At 49.0% G+C, this 20,018-nt stretch overlaps 2 protein-coding genes across 6 annotated transcripts in view; one reads left to right on the forward strand and one right to left on the reverse strand.

The window, feature by feature from the left end:
- LMF2 (lipase maturation factor 2) overlaps nucleotides 1-13,314 on the reverse strand; it is a 29,591-nt gene extending 16,277 nt beyond the window's left edge. The window contains exons 1-4 of the mRNA XM_083402022.1: nucleotides 13,167-13,314; nucleotides 9,109-9,362; nucleotides 3,521-3,549; nucleotides 1,220-1,416 (exon numbers count right to left, since the gene is read on the reverse strand). Of these exons, the coding sequence (XP_083258148.1) occupies nucleotides 1,220-1,416; nucleotides 3,521-3,549; nucleotides 9,109-9,362; nucleotides 13,167-13,266 (580 nt within the window). The 5' untranslated portion in view covers nucleotides 13,267-13,314. The remainder of the gene's footprint in view (nucleotides 1-1,219; nucleotides 1,417-3,520; nucleotides 3,550-9,108; nucleotides 9,363-13,166) is intronic.
- A 201-nt stretch (nucleotides 13,315-13,515) lies between these two features.
- Nucleotides 13,516-20,018, forward strand: part of NCAPH2 (non-SMC condensin II complex subunit H2) — a 32,500-nt gene continuing 25,997 nt past the window's right edge. For 2 of the 5 annotated variants that reach the window (XM_083402076.1, XM_083402078.1), the window contains exons 1-4: nucleotides 16,680-16,885; nucleotides 17,673-17,774; nucleotides 17,894-17,949; nucleotides 19,762-19,843. In XM_083402076.1, the coding sequence (XP_083258202.1) occupies nucleotides 16,763-16,885; nucleotides 17,673-17,774; nucleotides 17,894-17,949; nucleotides 19,762-19,843 (363 nt within the window). In that variant the 5' untranslated portion in view covers nucleotides 16,680-16,762. Of the gene's footprint in view, nucleotides 13,601-13,640; nucleotides 13,800-16,679; nucleotides 16,886-17,672; nucleotides 17,775-17,893; nucleotides 17,950-19,761; nucleotides 19,844-20,018 lie in introns of those variants that run through there. The other 3 variants (XM_083402077.1, XM_083402080.1, XM_083402079.1) reach the window with 3 other exon arrangements.

Genomic DNA, 20,018 nt, shown 5'->3' on the forward strand with positions numbered 1-20,018 from the left:
TAGAATGGGTACAATTAGGGGGACATCCTGTTTCACGGCATGTGACCTGGGAGATGGACATGGATCTGTCTGACTCCATAAAAGAGTCGAGTCACGCAGCCAATTTCTCAGTCTTGCTTTCTAGTTTTTGTCTCTCTCTTGTTGCTGTTCTTTTGCTAACGTTAAATAAGTTCTTGCTATTAAATATACCAGGAAAAAAACACACCAGGAACTCAGGCCAATGTAAGTTTCAATAGCGGGAGTGGTCCCTACTCGCTAATCAAAAGTCAATTTTAACAAAAACTGATCCATTCAAAAGTATGTATTCTGACAAGGATTACAAACTCTAACAGAGATTACAAACTCAAACTCATGAAGATATGTATAACACGCTGACTCGTTACGGAATTAGAGATAAGTGTTTATGAGTAGAGACAAGTTCAGGTTAGTCCATAGATTCAAAGTGAAGGTCTTAGTTTCAATCATTGAGCAAGTCAGAAGTCAATTATGGATCAGAAACCAGTACGTTCATGGAAAATGCACATAAAAGCTCAAGATACATGTTGATCTACCCACACGTAGTTGTCATCTCTGAGAAACATAGAAAATAACAGGATACATTTATCCGAAAGTCTTCAAACTTACATGACCCTTTAAAAATTAGCTGATGAAGGTGAATACATCAAAACAGGGTTTCTAATCCATAATTGACTTCTGCTCCATGATTGAAACTAAGCTGTTCTTTTGCTGCCTGCTGCTCTCCTGCCACCATTTTCTTATCAAAATGTGATTTTTCTGTCTGCCGGCTCTCAGCCAGCAGCACACGAGTCCAGTCTCCACATGAGATGAGCTCAGTTTCTTTCTGTAACTACTAAGTAAAGCCTGACTTTCAGGGATCAAATCGTGAACTGAAATGTGAGTAAACCTTTTGTTACCTTACTCAGAAAGACTCGTTTCTTTATTCTTTTAAGAGGGATTAAAGGGGACACCAGGAAATAATCTTAACTAGGAGATTCAAACGAATCTGCAAACTAGCTTCCACCTGTATCACTTCACTCCCGTGAGTGAAAGAAGGATAATACTTATTCAATATATCCTTTCCAACTAGCCTTAACATTCCCACAAACAAGAGCCGTTCAAAGTTTACTGCCCCTCCCTGACTTTATAACCCTACGGCTTTCAAATCCTTGCTTCTTCGTTTTGCTGCTGCGACCCCTTTTTCTGCGAGTTCCCCACTGACCTGTGAGCCCCCACCAGGTGGGGCAGCGGCTGGTCAGCTTCACCACCCCCGAGGCGAACATGAGGCGGAAGAGCAGCCAGCGCAACAGCCAAAAGGTCACTGTGTCGTGCGGCCGCCAGGCTGTCGTGCGCCACTTGAGCAGGTGGAACGGGGCCACCAGCACCGCCAGGAAGCCCGTCTCCAGCAAGAGGCTGTCCCTGGGAGGGGGAGAAAGATACGGGGAGGTTGGGGGAGAAATCAGGGCAGGCCACCCGCTCTGAGATGCCGCCCTTCCCACAGACACACAGGGTCAAGGCCTGGGTCTCATTATTTTATTACAGAATGTTTAAGACAACTTTTGTTAAAAGACCAGAAGCCTAGGTATGACAGGCCAAGACTTGCCAAAAGTGGAAAAGACTATGTATGCCACAACAGCTGCTAGGATGTTACTAGCCCAAAGATGGAAAGACAACAAGATACAGTCATATCACGGGTTACAGACGCTTCAGGTTGTGTTTTTTCAGGTTACAGACAGGCCAAAACCTGGAAGTACCGGAACAGGTTGCTTCCGGTTTCGGTGGCTGCCCATGCGCAGAAGCGCTAAATCACGGTTTCACATGCGCAGAAGTGCCAAATCGCAACCCGTGCATGTGCCCGCATAGATCATGTTCGCAACCCGAGTGTCCACTGTACCAACCAAAGAAGAATGGCAAGAAAAATTGATGGAGTAGGTGGAAATGCAGAGCCATCTTTCCCATAGGGCTTAGTGGTGTGTTGTGCCAGGGTGCCAGCCTCTCAGGGGCGCCCTAGCGAGTGGGGGAGCTGCGCAGCTTTGCCGGGGGGCTCCCCTTTCCCTGCACGCCCATCAGCTGTGCCCCACCAACCATAAGGCTGGCGGGCACGCAGCTTCCCTCCCAAGCCTCTGCGGGGATCGCTCTCCCACAGCAACATGGAGGAGATTTGCGCCCACCCCCCATGGCTGGCAGTGAGCAGCTACGGGCACCCCAACACTAGCCGTGGTAATTTGGGGGCGCTGGGCGGATATTTGCACCCCAGTGCTGCATCTGCTAAAGACGGCCCTGCTGAAATGGCAAAACTAACTGGAAAACTAAGAGACAAGGACCGTAGAGACTTCAAAAAGGACTAGGAACCGTTTATGTTGTACTTACAGAAACATCGTAAAGATGTGGACTCACTAGCAGCGTTTGAGTAAACACTTACAATTAAGAAAATAAGCATAAAAGTTAAGAGGTAATAATGGGGAAACAATAAAGGGTAAGATGTAATACAAAAAAATGTGGCACAAAAATGATAAGATTACAAAAATATTTAAGTAAAAGATTACAAAATTAAGGTAAAATAAAACAGGCAGGAAAAACAAATATTCAAAGAACCAGAAGAGTCACAGGAGAGGGGAGGGAGATAGGGATTTATAGATTATTTTTGTGACAATAATGATTGTGTTCAATATCAAATTGTAAAACTTAATGAAAAATATTTAATCTATTATTATTATATTACAGTCGTACCTTGGTTTTCAAATGCCTTGGGAGTCGAACGTTTCAGCTCCCAAATAATCAAAACCCGGAGGTGACTGTTCCGGTTCCTGAACGTTCTTGGGAACCCGAACATCCGACATGGCTTCCGATCAGCTGCAGGAGCCTTTTGGAAAGTCGAACGGACTTCTGGAACAGATTCCGTTTGACTTCCAAGGTACTGCTGTACTTATTAAACCTGAACACCGCCCTATAACTGTCGATATCAGGGCGGTTCACAACAGAAAAATTAAAAAAATATAAATTCTGTCCTCAGCACCAAAATGCCAGATTCTGCTTCCAAACAAATGACGGCAAGCTTGCAGGATGAAGCAGGGAGGCGCAGAGCCCAGGGGCTACATCCTGCCGCTCAGCTCCTGACGCACAGCGATGCCACGGCCCAGATTTTAGCCATCCGTTGTCTCAAGGATTGGATGTGCATGTTCTGTCCCCCAGTTTATGCAAACAATAATTGCATAATTGCCGTCCTCTTTAATCCCCCCTTTTTTAAAACGGAAGGCTGAGAGCAGAGGACATGCAACACACACACACACACACACACACGCCACAGCCTGGATGTCATTTGCAGCCTGCCGTCCCCAGCAGGTCAGAGAAAGGAAGCGCCACACCCAAAGTCTGGATGCTTAATGTTTTATTGTGTTTTTAATATTCTGTTGGGAGCTGCCCAGTGTGGAAACGCAGTCAGATGGTTGGGGTATAAATATTTTATTATTATTATTATTATTATTATATTATTATTATAATTATTATGCAATATGCCACTTACCACTGGAAATACAGGAAGACCTGTCCAACCTGTGGGGAGAGAAAGGGGAGAGCACACATTAAACGGGGTTCAGACCCACTCCATCTAGACTAATTATTTTCTTTGCACCCACATCCCGGCTGTAGCACCGCTGGCAAAAAACCACCCTGGTTTTCACATACAGCTGCTTGCAGATTTCAGTGGCCAGCTTGCCCTTGGCTCTCCCACTAGCGCGACGCCCCTAAAAGGCTCGGGACGCTCCAAATATCTGAAGCTTCGCCTGCTTCCCTACAGACCCTTGTCTGTGCTGAAATCGGCAAAGGAGACCCTCTTGGTGGACCCCCCCCCCCCGCCCTCAGAGGTTCGGGCGGAGGCATCCCAGAGGGTGCCTCTGCGGTGGGACTCCCTCCTCACAGAAGAACTGTCACTAAGTACTTTTCAGAAACTGCCAATGATGTGCCAGTTTACCCTGGCCGTGGACACCCGAGTTGAATACCGTATTTTTTGCTCTATAAGACTCACCTTTTCCCTCCTAAAAAGTAAGGGGAAATGTGTGTGCGTCTTATGGAGCGAATGCAGGCTGTGCAGCTATCCCAGAAGCCAGAACAGCAAGAGGGGTTGCTGCTTTCACTGCACAGCGATCCCTCTTGCTTTTCTGGCTTCTGAGATTCAAAATATTTTCTTTCTTGTTTCCCTCCTCCAAAAACTAGTTGCATCTTGTGGTCTGGTGCGTCTTATAGAGCGAAAAATACGGTACTTCTGAATATTCCTATTCTTGTGACTGCAATCTGTTAAACTGGTTCTATTTTAAGTCAGTGCTTCCCAAACCCATTTGGGGCTACTGCCCCCCTTGGTTCCCTAAACTCATCTCCAGATCCGCCTGCCCTATTTTCAAAATTTTTTTTTTTAAAGGCATCATTCAGAAGAGTGATTTGCACGACCCACCGAGGAGGATAATAGTCTCAGGTATCATTCGTTAAGAATCAGTAAAAGGGTGCAGAGAACTTTAAGGACTTTTTCTGTGAGTTCTGGGTGTGGTTTTCTAGGCTGATTAGGCACAGATGGTAATATGTATAAAGGAAGAAGTAGTTGCAGTTCAAATTTGCCTGCAGAAAAAGAACACCCACACGCTCTGCGTTTTAGTTTTGTGTAGTGGTAATGAAACTCTTGTTGCGTATTTTACACCAGTCTCGTGGTTCTGTCGTCTGTTTCAGCTTCAATAAATAGCACCATGAAATTCAAAGCAGGAACAGCAAGTTGCACCTTTCTTCAAAACCCAGTTAAAAATGGTTTGGTTTAATTAATTCAGCCAATCTGACGAATTCAATCTGGCAATTCCTGCTTTTCAAAGTCTAACAGTCTTTTACTCCCAAACCCTTTAAAAATATGCTGGGGAGGGATATTATTGGGTTGCCGTTTTTATTATGTATTTTGTGTATTGTGATTTTAAAGGTAAAGGGACCCCTGACCATTAGGTCCAGTCATGACCAACTCTGCGGTTGCACGCTCATCTCACTTTATTGACCGAGGGAGCCGGTGTGCAGCTTCCGGGTCATGTGACCAGCATGAGTGAGCCGCTTCTGGCGAACCAGAGCAGCGCACGGAAACGCCGTTTACCTTCCAGCCGGAGCGGTACCTATTTATCGACTTGCACTTTGACGTGCTTTCGAACTGCTAGGTTGGCAGGAGCAGGGACCGAGCAACGGGAGCTCACCGCATCGTGGGGATTCGAACCGCCGACCTTCTGATCAGCAAACCCTAGGCTCTGTGATTTAACCCACAGCGCCACCCGCGTCCCTATTGTGATTTTAGCAGCGTACAAATTTAGGATACAGCATACAAAAATTTGGGCAGCATACAAATTTAATTTAATTTAGGGCAGTATACAAATTTCATAAATAATACTCCTGAGCTCCTCTGCTGCCCCCTAGCACCCCCCCCCAATAATCCCATTACCCCCTCTTGGGGGCACTAGTTCCCACTTTGGAAACCACTGGAACAGATTGCTTTGATCCTCCCTGAGACCTTAGGGTGAAGGGTGGGCAATAGATTCAACTGAGAATTAATAATAATAATAATAGGGATGCAATTGGCAAGCGCATTGCGCATGCCCGCTCCCTGCGGAACTGTGCAGGTTTGGGTTTCCCCCGATGCTGCATGCAACTCCCCCCCGCCCCCCGGTGAAATCTCCACCAAGATCTTCCCGCAGAGGGCTGCAGGGCCCGCCAACTGGACCTGCGCCTCGCCCGCCCCCACGCAGGGAGGGAGCCAAGACGGAGGAGAAGGATGAGGGCCGGCTGCAGATTGCTGGCGCTGAACTCAGCTCCCTTGCCACAGGCTCGGCTCCAGAGCCGCTCCACCGCCTGCCTGCCGAACCTGCCAGGAGGTCCCGGGGGCTGTCAACTCGTGACAGCACAATGGCGTGGGAAGAGGGAGGGAGAGCGCAGGCCTGGCCCCTTTTTCAGAGGACATCAGGCTTTCGGGATCAACCCAGCGGCTGCCACCTTTGAGTAAAGGATTCGTGATTTGGGGATTAGCAATGGAAGCAGGAGGAGAACCTGCAGGATCAGGCCAATGGTCCATATAGCCCAGAATCCTGGTCTCACACTCAGGGCCGGGTTTCGGTTTGATGAGGCCCACAGCTACTGAAGGTCCTTGATGGGGCCCTTTCCACGTCCAGCTGTCCTTTGTCAACAAGAAATGGTCGCTGTTTTTTGCGTTGAATATATGCTATATGGTCATTGATGGACCTCATAGGTATCTCAAGCCTTTTGCACATGTTACCATGCAACCAGTCCATGCAGAACGCAGGCACCCTATATATAGAAATGAGCAAAATTTTAGGGAGCAGGTGAACAGACAGGGCCCATGACTTAAATCATAGGAGCCTCCACAACACACAAACACTGTTGCTGTATGTAGGTTTTATTTTATTTGTTTTTTTATCTTATATTTTGGAAATGTGCAACCAGGTTTTTTTCCTTTAATTTTTTTGCGGGCCCCCAAGAGAGAGGGAGCCCTAAGCTCTAGCTTATTTAGCTTATATGTAAATCTGGCACTGATCTATTTATCTACTTGCACTACTAATAGTGATAAAGCACAGAATATAGGCACCCTATATATAGAAATGAGCAAACCAGTGCTATTTTAGGGAGCAGGCTAGCAGGCGGGGCCCATGACTTACATCATAGGAACCCACACAACACAAAACACAGTTGCTGTATGTAGATTTTATTTTGTTTTTATCTTATATTTTGGAAATGTACATCCAGGGGTTTTTTCCTTTAATTTTTTTTGGGGGGCCCCCAAGAGAGAGGGGGTCCTAAGCTATAGCTTGTTTAGCTTATACGTAAATCCGGCACTGCTCACACTGGCTGACCAGGTTCCTACGGGGAAACCCAGAAGCATGAAACGACACTCCTTTCCTGTGTTTCCCAAGAAATGGCATTCTGGAGCATTGCTGCCTCTGACTGCGGAGACCAGAGCATGGGCCATCATGGCTAGCAGACACTGACAGCCGTCTCCTCCTCCATGAATATGTCTCAATCTCTTTTGAAGCCATCCACGTTGATGGCCGTTCATGCTTCCTGTGGCAGAGAGTTCCACAGTTTAACTAAGAAAACTTTCCCCCCCCTCTGACCTGGATCTTCCCACTTCTTTGGATGTTCGTGAGCTCCAGTGTTACGGAGGAGAAAAAGCCTTTGTCTATCTGCTTTCTCCACCCCCAGAATAATTTTATAAGCTTTCTATCCCGTCGCCTTTAAACTAAAACCCCCAAAAAACTGCACAGGGGAGTCGCCTGCATGCCTTTGGTAATTCTGGCAGCCCTTTTCCTAACCTTCTAAATTCTCAACCTCTCCGAAGCTCTCCCACCCCACTGGCAGAGATTCTCCCATCAACCGGGACGTGGAACACATCTGTGGCAGGGGGCTGGATCAATAGGGCGCAACACAGAACGGAGAGTGTGTGCCCAGAGGGAGATGCGACGACAAGCAACAATTTTGGTCGCGGGAGGATTCCTGAAACGACCCACCCCTCCCCAGATCTAGGTCAGAGTTTCGTCTGTCTGCTGGAATCCCCTGTGCTCACTCACAGCCTTAAAAGGAAGGAGGGAGAAGAGAGCCTGGTGGAGGAGACTGGAATGTCACCCTGAGATGCTTTAAGAGCAAGGGAATCCCTCGCCACACCGCGACTCCCCTGACCTTAGGGAAGAACGCAGGAACATTTGAAGCGGCACCCAAAACTCTGGATGAACGGTGACTCAGGGCTTGCTCCTCATCTGAAGCCCCTTGACTCTTGTTTGAGGGTCTTAGCCGGCCTCCCTCCTTCGCTCCAAGGCATCCCGATCTTGGAACAACACACTAAGAAATTCTCGCTCCGTTTTTTCCTCTGTGTCAGCTGGCAAAAGCATTTCCAGCTGACCTAGCTTGGGGGGGGGGGGGGGACGACGGCGCAGAAGGCAAAGGGAGCACATTTCACGACACAGCCAAGATGGAACAATTCAAACCCCGCACAAAATATTGTGGGGGCTCACCTAACTGTGTTATTCTGCTGACTTAAAGCAGCGGCTCCCATAGTGGGTGGTACCACCCATGGGAGGGGCAGTGAGATCACCTGGCTGGGGGTGGGGGGGCTAAGTGCTAGGGGGCGAGAAGGGGGCACTGGAGGTGTGTAAATGGCCATCTGGCTTTGAAAAGCTGATGTCACCGGATCAAGTTCACCCATTGCATTGATTTAAACTACATAATTCTAATTGGATTTTGAGTAAATGTGCAATTGTTTTGAATTTTCCTGATTATTGTTCTATGGTTATTAATGCCTCACCTTCCCCCGATAGGAACGCATTTTTACTGTGCTATCATGTGGGTCGTGCAACCTGATATTCTGAATAATGCTTTTCTTAGGGGAGGGGGGCACTGGGGGTGAGTTTACGCAATACGGGGATTTTTGACAGCTGCTGGCTTAAACCATTTAACACCCCGTCTTCCCACCCAAGAGACCCTAAAGGCTGCTGAGAATCAAGATTTTACACTCAAGTGGGCTCTGTCCAGCCAACCTAAATTCCATTTGCCAACAGCACAGAACGGGTTTCGCCTTGGCCCTCTTAGTTTTTTTCAGTGCTGCACACTGCCAACCGCCTTGAGCTCTTGGGCAGAAAATATAGGCATGCGCAGAGCGAAACGATGCGCAACAATTAAGAATACAGAGGCATTTATTTCCAATACAAAGACACCCCCAGCAAGGAAGAGATTTGCTCTCTGAGGGCTTAATTCCCCCCAAAGTAGGAGCAGCGGCCCCTCTGAGCTCCAGGGGGCAAGGGTTTGCATACGAGGAGTCATGGGAAAAAAGGCCCCCACTGCTGGGGGGCATTAGCGCAGCTTGCCAAAAGGCTGGTGGGGTTTTAAAGCTGAGAGCTGACGAGTGAATAAAACTGCCTCTGAAAGGTATCCAAGTCACCTTGGCTCTTTTACGGTTTTGATTTTGGCTGCTTATCGTGGGCTTCCAAGGACACTCCCCCCCCATGCAAAACACCAGCAAGCGCGCACCGACTGCCCCCTACTGCTGCTACACACACCCCAAGGCCACGCGCCGCTTGCCGCCCCCCATACCTGATAAACGGAGAGGTAGAACGCCCAAAGGGCCAGGAAGACCAGGCTGTCTCGCAGAGGCTCCAGGATCAGGGCCCCGAAGGAGAGCAGCGTCCCCAGCAGGCAGAGCAGCTCCAGGCCCTGCTCCGTGTCCAGTCCCAGGCGTGGCCCCAGCCACAGCAGGGTGGGCGAGTCGCGCAGCTGCTCCCAGAAGCCCTTGCCGCTGAAGCGAAGCACCTTCCGGGCGGGCAGGATGCCATCCTTCCCGTAGAGGCCTGCGAGGAGTTGGAAGCGGGAGGAGTTGGCGGCAGCGGTCACAGGCAAGACCTCGTCCCGCCCACTGCTTTATGGGGGGCACGGCACCTCCAGACCCAACACAGCCCCCCGCTCCAGCCTTCCCCAATTCGGCGCCCTAATGAAGCTTTGAACTACGATGCCCATCCCTGCAAAACACTAACTAGCCTGTCAGGCCCAACATCATTGGTCCATTTAACTCAGAGTTGCTGGCATGGACTGGCAGCAACACTCTTCGGGTTCAGAGGCAGGGGGCTCTCCCAGCTGAAGATGCCATTAGGGGCTTTCAGCACAATAATTTATTATATACATGCCGCCCATCTGACTGGGTTGCCACAGCCACAGGGCAATTAATAATAATAATAATTTATTTATATTCCGCCCTCCCCAGCCGAAGCCATGCTCAGAGCAGCAAACAACAATAAAAGCAACACAGTACACATAAAATCAATTGAAATGGATTCTAAATCAATTCATTCTAAAATCAATTCAGAACCAAATTAATGGCAACCATTGGGCTAGAGTTCTGTGATGATGACCAAAGGAGGGGGTCAGACTGTGTCTTGGACAAAGGTCTGGCAGAACAGCTCCATCTTGCAGGCCCTGTGGAAAGATGTCAAGTCCCGCAGGGCCCTTGTCTCTTGTGACAGAGCGTTCCACCAGATCGGGGCCACAGCCGAAAAAGCCCTGGCTCTAGTTGAGGCCAGCCTAACCTCTCTGTGGCCTGGGACCTCCAAGATGTTTTTGTTTCAAGACCGTAAGGTCCTCTGTGGGACATACCAGGAGAGGTGGTCCCGTAGGTATGAGGGTCCTAGGCCGTATAGGGCTTTAAAGGTTAAAACCAGCACCTTAAACCTGATCCTGTACTCCACCGGGAGCCAGTGCAGCTGGTATAGCACTTGGTGAATGTGATCCTGTGGCAAGGACCCCATAAGGAGTCTTGCTGTGGCATTCTGCACCCGCTGGAGTTTCTGGGTCAGTCTCAAGGGCAGTCCCACGTAGAGCGAGTTACAATAATCAACTCGGGAGGCGTGGATCACAGTGGCTAGGTCAGGGCGAGACAGGTAAGGAGCCAACTGCTTAGCTTGGTGGAGATGAAAAACATCAAACATAAAAAACTTCCCTAAACAGGGCTGCCTTCAGATGTATTCTAAAGCCTGGGCTGTGTGCCTGGAGGTCTGGGGCTGCCCAAAGGAAAAGAAGCCCCCTCCGGACCTGGCTGACGGGGTCCAAAGGAAAGGAGAGCGATAGGTCTGGCTCCAGCTTGGCTGCAGAAGATGCTGTAAGGAGGTGTAGAAGGCACCATCCAACAGTCTCAGGGACTCCGAATTTGTGTAGGCTTTGCGCATGACCCTTTTCTAATTGGTTTTTGAATTTCATTGTTATTCTTGTTTTTATATTGTATTTTATGCTGCTTTTACAATTAAGTGTTTTAAATTTGTTGTTAGCCGCCCTGAGCCCGGTTTTTGAACTGGGAAGGGCAGGATATAAATGAAATATTATTATTATTATTATTATTTATTATTATTATTATTATTATTTTCTCCTAACAATGTCCTGCAGGACAGCAAAGGCTTAGGATCTGAATTCTCCTTCCCTTCAATGGACTCCCATCCCATAGTGGTTGAGCCCCACCTGCCCCACACTTCCCTTCTTGACCGTTGGACCCCCTCTGGGTCTCATCCGCTCAACCCACCACCTGCAGAGGAAGACCCCAACTCACCAGTGGGGACCACCTGGGAAGGACAACTGGGAGATTTCCCTGAGAGCACAAGGGGGCAAGGAAAGCAAAAGGACGGCTTTGGGCTGCGCGGGGAAAACTTCCCCCAGCTGAACAGGGCCCTGGGCTTGATTTTCGGCACAGCCTCCAGCCATAAGGAGATTAAGAGCTGGATTTGGAAGCATGAGAGGCCCTTGGCGGAGGGCCCAGAAGCCGGAGGGGAAGGAAAGGCTGGCAGGAAACTTGCAGAAAAGGGGAAGAGAAACCAGGAGGAGGAGGTGGAGGAGGGGGGTTTCAGCTCCGACAGTAGCTGCGGTCAGGCTGGGCTGGGCATTGCCCGGCAAAAATAAAAGGTGTGCAAGAGCTGACTGCAAGCCACATACACCGATACCCTCGCCCCCCTCTCCAAAATCCTGCACCAAGTTTGCACTATTGCAATGTGGATGCCACGTGTTATGTGGAAAGGGGAGGGAGGGGAAAGTTCCATAGCATATCCGGCCCTGGAGAAAGGGGGTGGCTGAGGGCAGTGGGCTCCGTTCCACAGCCGGGACTTGCTGAGAAGGGGCAGGATTTGGGTGGGGGAGAAAGTAAGGGGTGGGCTCTTTAGGGCGGATGGGACCATGAGAGGAGACCTGCCGGATTAGGCCGACAGTCCATCTACCCCAGAATCCCATAGCGGCCAAATGCCCCACGGAGCCTGGGAAGCTGGATAGACTGCCGCTGGCCCTGGAGGTTCCATCAGAGAAGTCTGGCTGCTGGATCAGGCCACAGGCCTACCGAGCCCAGCTGCCCCGACAGGAAACCTGCAAGCAGGATTTGACCCTCTCCTCTGGCGTGGTTTTCAGCAACAGGGCCCTGTGAGGAAGGGGGCCGGGCCATGGGCCCCTTTAGTTGAAGAGGACTCAGATCAGCCGCCTCCCACCTTTGCAGACTCAAACTTGCAGACTTTTAACTCAAACACAGATTTGGGGACCCCTTAATCTGTCACCACATACTTGCACAGGGGTTGTACACCTGCTGCAACCCACCTTGGATCAAGACCAGAATTCTAGGCCAGGGATGGGGAACCTGTGGCACTCCAGATGTTGTTCTCCTCCAGCTCCCATCAGCAACATCTGGTGAGTCCCAGGTTTCCCACCCCTGCTCTAAATAAAGCTGTTAGCAATGTGAGGGTATATTTCCACGGTGTTGCATAATCACCCTGTGCTCCTACAGGAGGAATAACAGGACAAACATGAATAATGGGTTCAGCCAGTGCCTTCCAGCTGTTTTGGACTACGATTCCAGCTGTTTTACCATATCACCAAAGATCGCCCCTGCCAACACAGTTAAGAGTCAGGTATGGGGGGAGCTGCAGTCTTCAACATCTGGAGGGCACCGGGTTGGAGACCGCTGCTTTGTACCAAGCTGCGGTTTCGTCCTGCCTCCACCTGCCGAGCCAGAGGGGCGCCCTGCACAGACCCGACTCCGCGGCCCGGGCTGCTCCTCCGAGGTTGCCAGCATCTGTCCCGGTCCTTCCAGGCCCAAGCCGACAGCCACGTCTCCCTCTCTCACACACACGCGGGGTTCCATGCATGCTTCCCTCCGGCCTCGCCTGCAGCCCCCAGCTTGCAATGCCCGGAAGCCGCAGCATCACTGAATGCTAAGAGTCGGAAGGGACCCCCAAAGGTCATCCAGTCCGACCCGCTGCAATGCAGCCAGGCCCGGTTTCCGAGGACACCCGAACCCACACGACACGCGCTCGTCCCCCGATAGCTGCTATCCACGTTTCATGCAGACCCAGCGAAACCCCCCCCCCCGCCCCCAAAGAGCCTCAAAATGCCGCTTCCCGTGCAGGAGAGCAAGAGGGCACCTGAGCGCGTGCAGAGTGCAACGGCTCGGCTCAAGGCTCCCCTCCCGCTTCTCCCTCGCGGCCCTTAGCACAAACCCTGACCCTCTCCCCCCCCCTCCCCGGCGGCCTCCTTCTCTCCGGCCCGCGGGGCCCTCACCGGCCCCCCGGACGGAGCCGAGCCTTGCGCAGCAGCAGGGCCCGAGTCCCGTGGACCCTTCTCTCCGCCGCGCTTACCGGGGACCTGGACGTAGAGCGAGGCGAAGGCGGCGACGTAGACGGCGGCCAAGCCCCGCAGGAACAGCTGGCGGGCCAGGCGGGGCGGCTCGGCTCCCATGGCGGCGGCGAAAGAAGCAGCAGCCTGCGCTCGCGGCTCGCTACAATGTAGCCAACTTCGTCGGGGGGCGGGCTCAGAACGCCCGGGCCGAAGAGCTGATTGGCTCAGGCGCAGCGAAGGGGCGGGGTTAGAACGCCAGCGCCCAGGCGGGGCGCGGGGGAAGAGGAGGGCGGGGCCGGGAAGAGAGCCGGGGGCGGGGCCTGCGCTTCAAGAGGAGGAGGCGTCGCCGGGGGATCGCGTCACTGCGGCGCGGCTTTGATGGCGTCACTGCGCCGCGACGGGCGGGAAAGACGAATTGGCGGAGCGTTGGGAGCGGCGCGCGAGGGAGCGAAAGGTGAGTCCGGGGGAGGGAAGGGGTCGGGGGGGGGTCTCCCGGTCTCCATAGCAACCGCGTAGGCAGGAACACCCCCTCCCAGGGCGGGGGCGGAGCTGAGGCCAATTGCACTCTGCACATGCTCAGGAGACGACGACGCCGCTCACTTTTTTTCTCCATTTACCCCCTTCGTTCATTTATTCCCTTCCTTTATTCACAGGTGTGTTTATTAGCTTTTTATACTTATTTATCGAACAATAACAATAATTATTATTAAATATTTTTTATATCCCGCCCTCCCTAGCCAAAGCCGGGCTCAGAGCGGCTAGCAACAGTAAAAACAGCACCATTTACATAAAATCACAGTCAATTAACATACATTCTAAAATCAATTCAGAATCAAATTAATGGCAGTTCAGAATCAAATTAATTTGTTCATTCCTTCAGTCGTTGTTGTAGGAGGTGTTAAATTTTCACACACCCCAGAGTTTAGGGCTGATGAGGCCCTCAGCTGCTGAAGGTAATGGGGCCCGTTATATGTCCAGCTGTCCTTTGTCAACAACAAATTGTCGCTGTTTTTTGTGTGGAATAGATGCTATATGGTCACTGATGGATCTAAGAGGTATCTAAAGACATTTGCACATGACAAAATATGTACTTTATCAAAGTAATTGCTGAAAAATACAATTAAGTATATTAATAGTGAAATAATTATTAAGCTCTAACGTAAAATTATTTTGTTTTCATAACAAACTTGATAATGCAAACACATTGGTATTTGGCAATACCAATGTGTTTGGTATTGCCAAATACCAAGGTGCTTACATTTTGGAAATGTACATCCAGTGTTGTTTTTCCCCCTTTGATTTTTTTGGGACCCCCCAAGAGAGCAGAGCCCTAAGCTATAGCTTGTTTAGCTTATACGTAAATCCGGCACTGACACCGCCCCTTCATCCTAGGATCATGGGATGGTTCTCGGTATTAGGGGAAAAAACATAAATACTCCGTGTTTTCATTCCCTTTACTAATTCGTTCGATTGTTGCTTCCCTTCATGCATTCGGTTGTTCAGTCCACCAATCCAGCAATGAATTATTCATTCATTGAATTTGTGACCTGCTTTTATTTTGCCCAGGGCAACCTAAAGCAACACCCCCCCCCCAAGCCACCTAGATATAGCATTAAAACCAAAAGAAAACGACCCTCCCAACTCCAAAAGATTTGTTCCTTTAATTGATTGGTTGATTCCCTTCATTTGGCGCCTCTTCATTTGGCACATGCTCTTCAGAGGAGCTCTTAGGACTCCCTAATTGCTCCCCTCCCAGCCCGCCTTATTCCCGTGACTCTAATTGAAGCTCTACTTTTAATATACCATGTTTTAATTGTGGCCAGGGGAAGAGCAGATAATTAACAATAACCATAATAACAGTAGGATGCATTTGACATCAGTGTAAAAATACGGGGTGGAGACTGGAGTGAAAACAGTTGCTTTATTTCAGGCATTTATGTACTGCCTGATAATCAGAATTTCTAAGAGGCACACGGGAAGCACGTGCAAAGAACAGGGTAGCCCCCCCCCCCCGGGGGCTGTTTCTCTATTTCTATTTCTCTCTCTTATTTACGTCTCACCATGTTCAGTACACATATAATTATGTACTTTTTAACTGTCAATAGAGATGTCCAGGATGTGTGTGGAAAGAGAACAGGAATGGTTTACGACTGGAAGAAAGGGGCGTGCCCTTAAAATACACGCCTTTCCTGTGGTGTGTTTGGAAATTGCCTTGAGACACATGAAACAAGTGGTTCATGAATTGATAAGTGATAGTAGATTCTGCAAGCTTGTCCAGCAGGACAGAAATATTTTTTAAAAAATAATAATAACAATTTCAACATAACAAAATATCAAAACATCTCATTATTTCCCCCCTCCCTATTTCACCTCCCCATCAAACCCTGCCTCCCTCCTGCCCCGAGTCTTCTCTAAGCTCCTCCCTCTGATTTCTCAACTCATATTGTTCTCTGCATACTGTAAAATTGTGTAAATCCTTATATTATCTATCTGCTATCTTAATAATCAAGAAATTTGTGTATGTTTATTCAAAACAATCCAATTCATTTTGTTGTCTTTTTAAGTAATGTATGAAAAGTTCCCATTCTAGGACAGAACAATTTTTTTTAAAATGTTATTTCAGGTGTTTATGTAGCATTTTTGCAAATCGCCTTGGGACACATGTAAAAGTTGATATGTAAATTGACGGTAAATGGGTAAAGAGGGAGTCTTCAGCATGGGGTAGAAAACAAGACTGAGGGTTCTGAAGCCAGGCTGCTTGGTTTTGCCAAGGAGTGGAGCCCTGACTTTCCCCTCACCTCTTTGCCCTCTGAGCTCTGCAAAATTAGTGGGTGCCTTGCAGGGGCAGATTGCCGGTATACCCACTAATGCATTTAGCTCAATTGAGATGCTGGATTTAATAATCTTGTGGAATCTCCCCACTCAAAATCTGCTAAATCTCCTGAGTTGGGACCCAGACCTTTTGCACCAGCCCCCTGTCCTGGCAGCATCACTGTGGAGAGGGAGAAGTTAGGCTGTGTTACACCCTCCTATATTGGAGAATTGGTGGTCTATTTATTGCATTTAAGCACTGCCTTTTTCTCCAAGGAGCTCAAGGTGGCAGAACTGGTTCTCTCTCTCATTCACTCCTCACAACAACCCTGTGGGGTAGGTTAGGCAGTGACAGGCCCAAGGGTGCCCATTGGGTTTCTTAGCTGAGTGTGGTTTTGGACCCTGGTCTTCCAGGTCATAGTCCCTACACTCTAACCCAGAGCTTTCCAAACTGTGTTAGTGTGTAGGTGTGTTGCTCAAACACTCCCTGCCACTCCTCCCGTGGCTGGAAAAGGGTTAGCTCAAACTCTGGTTTACTAGTAAAACCGAATTACTTTGTTGTGAAATGGCGCATATCTAAAAAGCATGTCGCCAACGTGGGAAGTTTGGAAAACTCTGCTCTAACCACTGTACCACACTGGCTCCAGTTCTTAATGGATGGGATTCTGCAAGTCGCTCTCTCCTTTATTTTGGTTATTTTTTTATCTGAACAGTAGGCTAAAACATTTGGTCTTTGAACAGCAGGCAGAACCTGAACCTTCATGCCTAAAATGCATTAAACCTCTGGAGTGTGGGTCTGTTCTGGATGGGATTTGCTGCCATGGAGGACGTGGAGTCTCGTTTTGTGCACTTCCTCAAGCCGATAAGGGACCTCACTGCGAACTGGGCAGTGGATGTGGCAGCTCAGCTGGGAGAGTACCTGGAGGAGGTAAGTGCCTCCATTTGCTCCTGCTTTGAGGGAGAGCATGTATGCAGGGAACTGCTTTGGCATGGGAATCTCATTCTACCTATGGTGTCTCTGCCTCTGCAGAGTGAAAGTCTCCTTCTAGCTGCGGGCGGGGCTTTAAAGGAGGAGTAGCACCTGTCTTCTGTGTCCAGGGCAGCTGTCTGCCAGCTCCATCTGGTACGCAGGCTGAGACCCTCCCTTCCCACAAAATTGTCTGGCCAGAGTGGTGCATGCTCTGGATATCTCCCGCTTGGACTACTGCAACGTGCTCTATGTAGGGCTCCCTTTGACTACAACTAATCCAGAATGCGGCAGCTAAACTGGTGACTGGGAGCGGCCACTGAGACCACAAAACACCAGTCCTGAAAGACCTACAGTGGCTCCCAGTACATTTCCAGGCACAATTCAAAGTGTTGGTGCTGACCTTGAAAGCCCTAAACGGCCTCAGCCCAGTATACCCGAAGGAGTGTTTCCACCCCTATCGTTCTACCCGACACTGAGGTCCAGCACCAAGGGCCTTCTGGCAGTTCCCTCACTGCGAGAAGCAAAGTTTCAGGGAACCAGGCTATGGGAGATGCAACATGTCTCCGTTTGTTCCCTGTTAAATTGGGATATAAGCAGTACCCTTAGTTGCTTTTCGATGGTGATATGATTGAAGAACAAAATCAAACAAAGCTCTTGCTGTCTGTTAGAATTAGTTTGCCGAAACAGAATCTATTATTCCTGTATTCTCTTGTCACCTCATGTATTTATTTTTTTAATCCTGCAGCTGGCGCAGATCTGCATTTCATTTGATAATGGCAGAACCACCATGAACTTTACAGAAGCAGCAATGCTCATCCAAGGTTCTGCCTGCATCTACAGTAAGAAGGTGAGGTGGCTATCAAGTATGCTCAAACTAGATGAACCATGGAACTGCAACAAAATTGATTGGCTTAGCAAACCTCCATTCTTGCCTCTAAACCTGTTGCCTTTTTTCTCTTTTTTCAGGTGGAATCTCTCTACTCACTGGTCTTCCAGGCACTTGATTTCATTTCCAATAAGAAGTTAGTTGAACTTTTTTTGAGGGGGAGGGAAGATTTTCACTTCTGGAGTGGCTAGAGCTCTTCATATTTCTGTCCTGGAATCCCTCACCTTCCTCTGCCCATTGTGCTGCCTTTGACTTAGTTACAGTCAAACCTCGGTTGTCAAACGTGATCCGTTCCAGAAGCCTGTTCAGCTTCCAAAACGTTTGACAACCAAGGCACAGCTTCTGATTGGTTGCAGGAGCTTCCTGCACTCATGCGGAAGCTGCGTCAGACATTCAGCTTCCGAAAAACATTTGAAAGCCGGAGCATTTACTTCCAGGTTTTTGACGTTCGGGAACCGAAATGTTCCAAAACGGAGGTGTTCGCAATCCGAGGCTTGATTGTATTGCCAAGATAGCTTTGTCTCTCTCCATTGTTTTTTAACTTTAGACAAATCTTTCAATTTTTTCTAATATTGGCAGCAAAAATTTGGTTAGTGGAGCTGAATAGCTTCCTTTTCTGGAAGTTTTCTGGCATTGAGAGTGTTCTAGGTTTATGTCATCATATCGTGAAGGAGCAATTTTGTTTTGCTGCTTCCAAATGTTTGCTTCATTTGTCTTAAGTTGGCATGTCTTTCGCCTGCTCATTTCCTGCTGCCTCGTGTTATGACCGTGGGGCTAGGTGTTTCCACCATTCCTCTCTGCGTGCTTTATTGTAAGAACAATTGCAGAAACACAGATCCCCTGACGTGCTAGCTTCCTTGCTTGCAAGGAGACGTGTTGTTGTTGTTGTTTTGACATAAAACCACATTTGTCTATGTACTTCGAAACCCACCCATCCCACCATTTGTAGATATAAATGATCAGTGCAAAGAATTTTACACTGGCTTATTTTTCTGACTGCATCCAACCAGCCATTACTACAGCAGTAAGTAGGCAGAAAGTTCTGTGGTACCAAAGACTTGGGACCGCAATACCTCAAGGATTGCCTCTTCCCATATGAACCTTCGCAGTCCCTGAGATCATCTTCTGAGGCCCTCCTTCGTGTGCCTCCTCCTTGAGAGGTCCGGACGGTGGCAACACAAGAACAGGGCCTTTTCTGCAGTGGCTCCCCATCTGTGGAATTCTCTCCCCAGGGAAGTTCGCCTGGTGCCTTCATTATACACCTTGAGGCGCCAGGCAAAAAGGTTCTTTTAAAACCAGGCCTTTGGTGGATCTTATTGACATTCAACACCCTTTTAGAATGTAGCTGGGGGGGGGGGGGGCTTATTAGGTTACTGCTTTGGGTTTGATTTTATATATTGTGATCTTGGGAACCGCCCTGAGACCTCCAGGTATAGGGCGGTATATAAGTTGAATAAATAATAATAATAAAAGAAGTTGAAAGGCTGAGTCACAGCCATTTTTAAAGTGGGGAAATTTTCCATTAAACGGTGCCCCCCCCAACCATTTTCTCCACAGCTCACAACCTTATTACACGGAGCGGGTTCAGGAAATTGCTTCTCCGTGTGAAAAAGCAGAAGGTCATTTTCAGATCACCCAGGATCCTGTCCCTGTTGCCCTGATGAGCTTTGTTGTTGGTCATGTTTGGCTGGCATGGTCCTGAGGTCTCCCAGGGGTGGTGTTTGTCATGGTGTCATTGTATCTGGCGTCCCGCTGACAATCCTATAGCCTGACTCTGCCCTATAGCCAATGAACCTTTACTGTAGTATTGCCTAGTTACCTGGATTCTGAAATTGCACTCTTTGGGGGGACTTTCAGTTGCTTGAAAAAGAGAGGGATTCCAATTTTAAAAACAACAATTTGCTCTGATTTTCCTTTTCCCGTGACTCTTTCCACTCCCACCGATTAGGCGTGAGAAGCAGGTTTCATCAGTAGGAGAGGATGGAGTTGACAGAGATGTCAGCAATGGACCAGCAGCAGAAGAGGAAAAGGTGAGGTCCATTGTCATTGTGCAAGCGAATGTGTCCAGGTTCTCTCTCCCTCTGCAAGCAAAGCTGTTCTCTTGACGGGGCCAAAGTTAGTAACAGAAACTGGCTGCAGATGGATTCTGTCTGAGCAGCGCCAAAGCAGCTCTTGCCTGTGGCCGTTCTGCTTCATCCATCTGTA

Source organism: Podarcis tiliguerta (assembly GCF_965153285.1).
Source record: "Podarcis tiliguerta genome assembly, chromosome: 10".
NCBI lineage: Eukaryota > Metazoa > Chordata > Lepidosauria > Squamata > Lacertidae > Podarcis > Podarcis tiliguerta.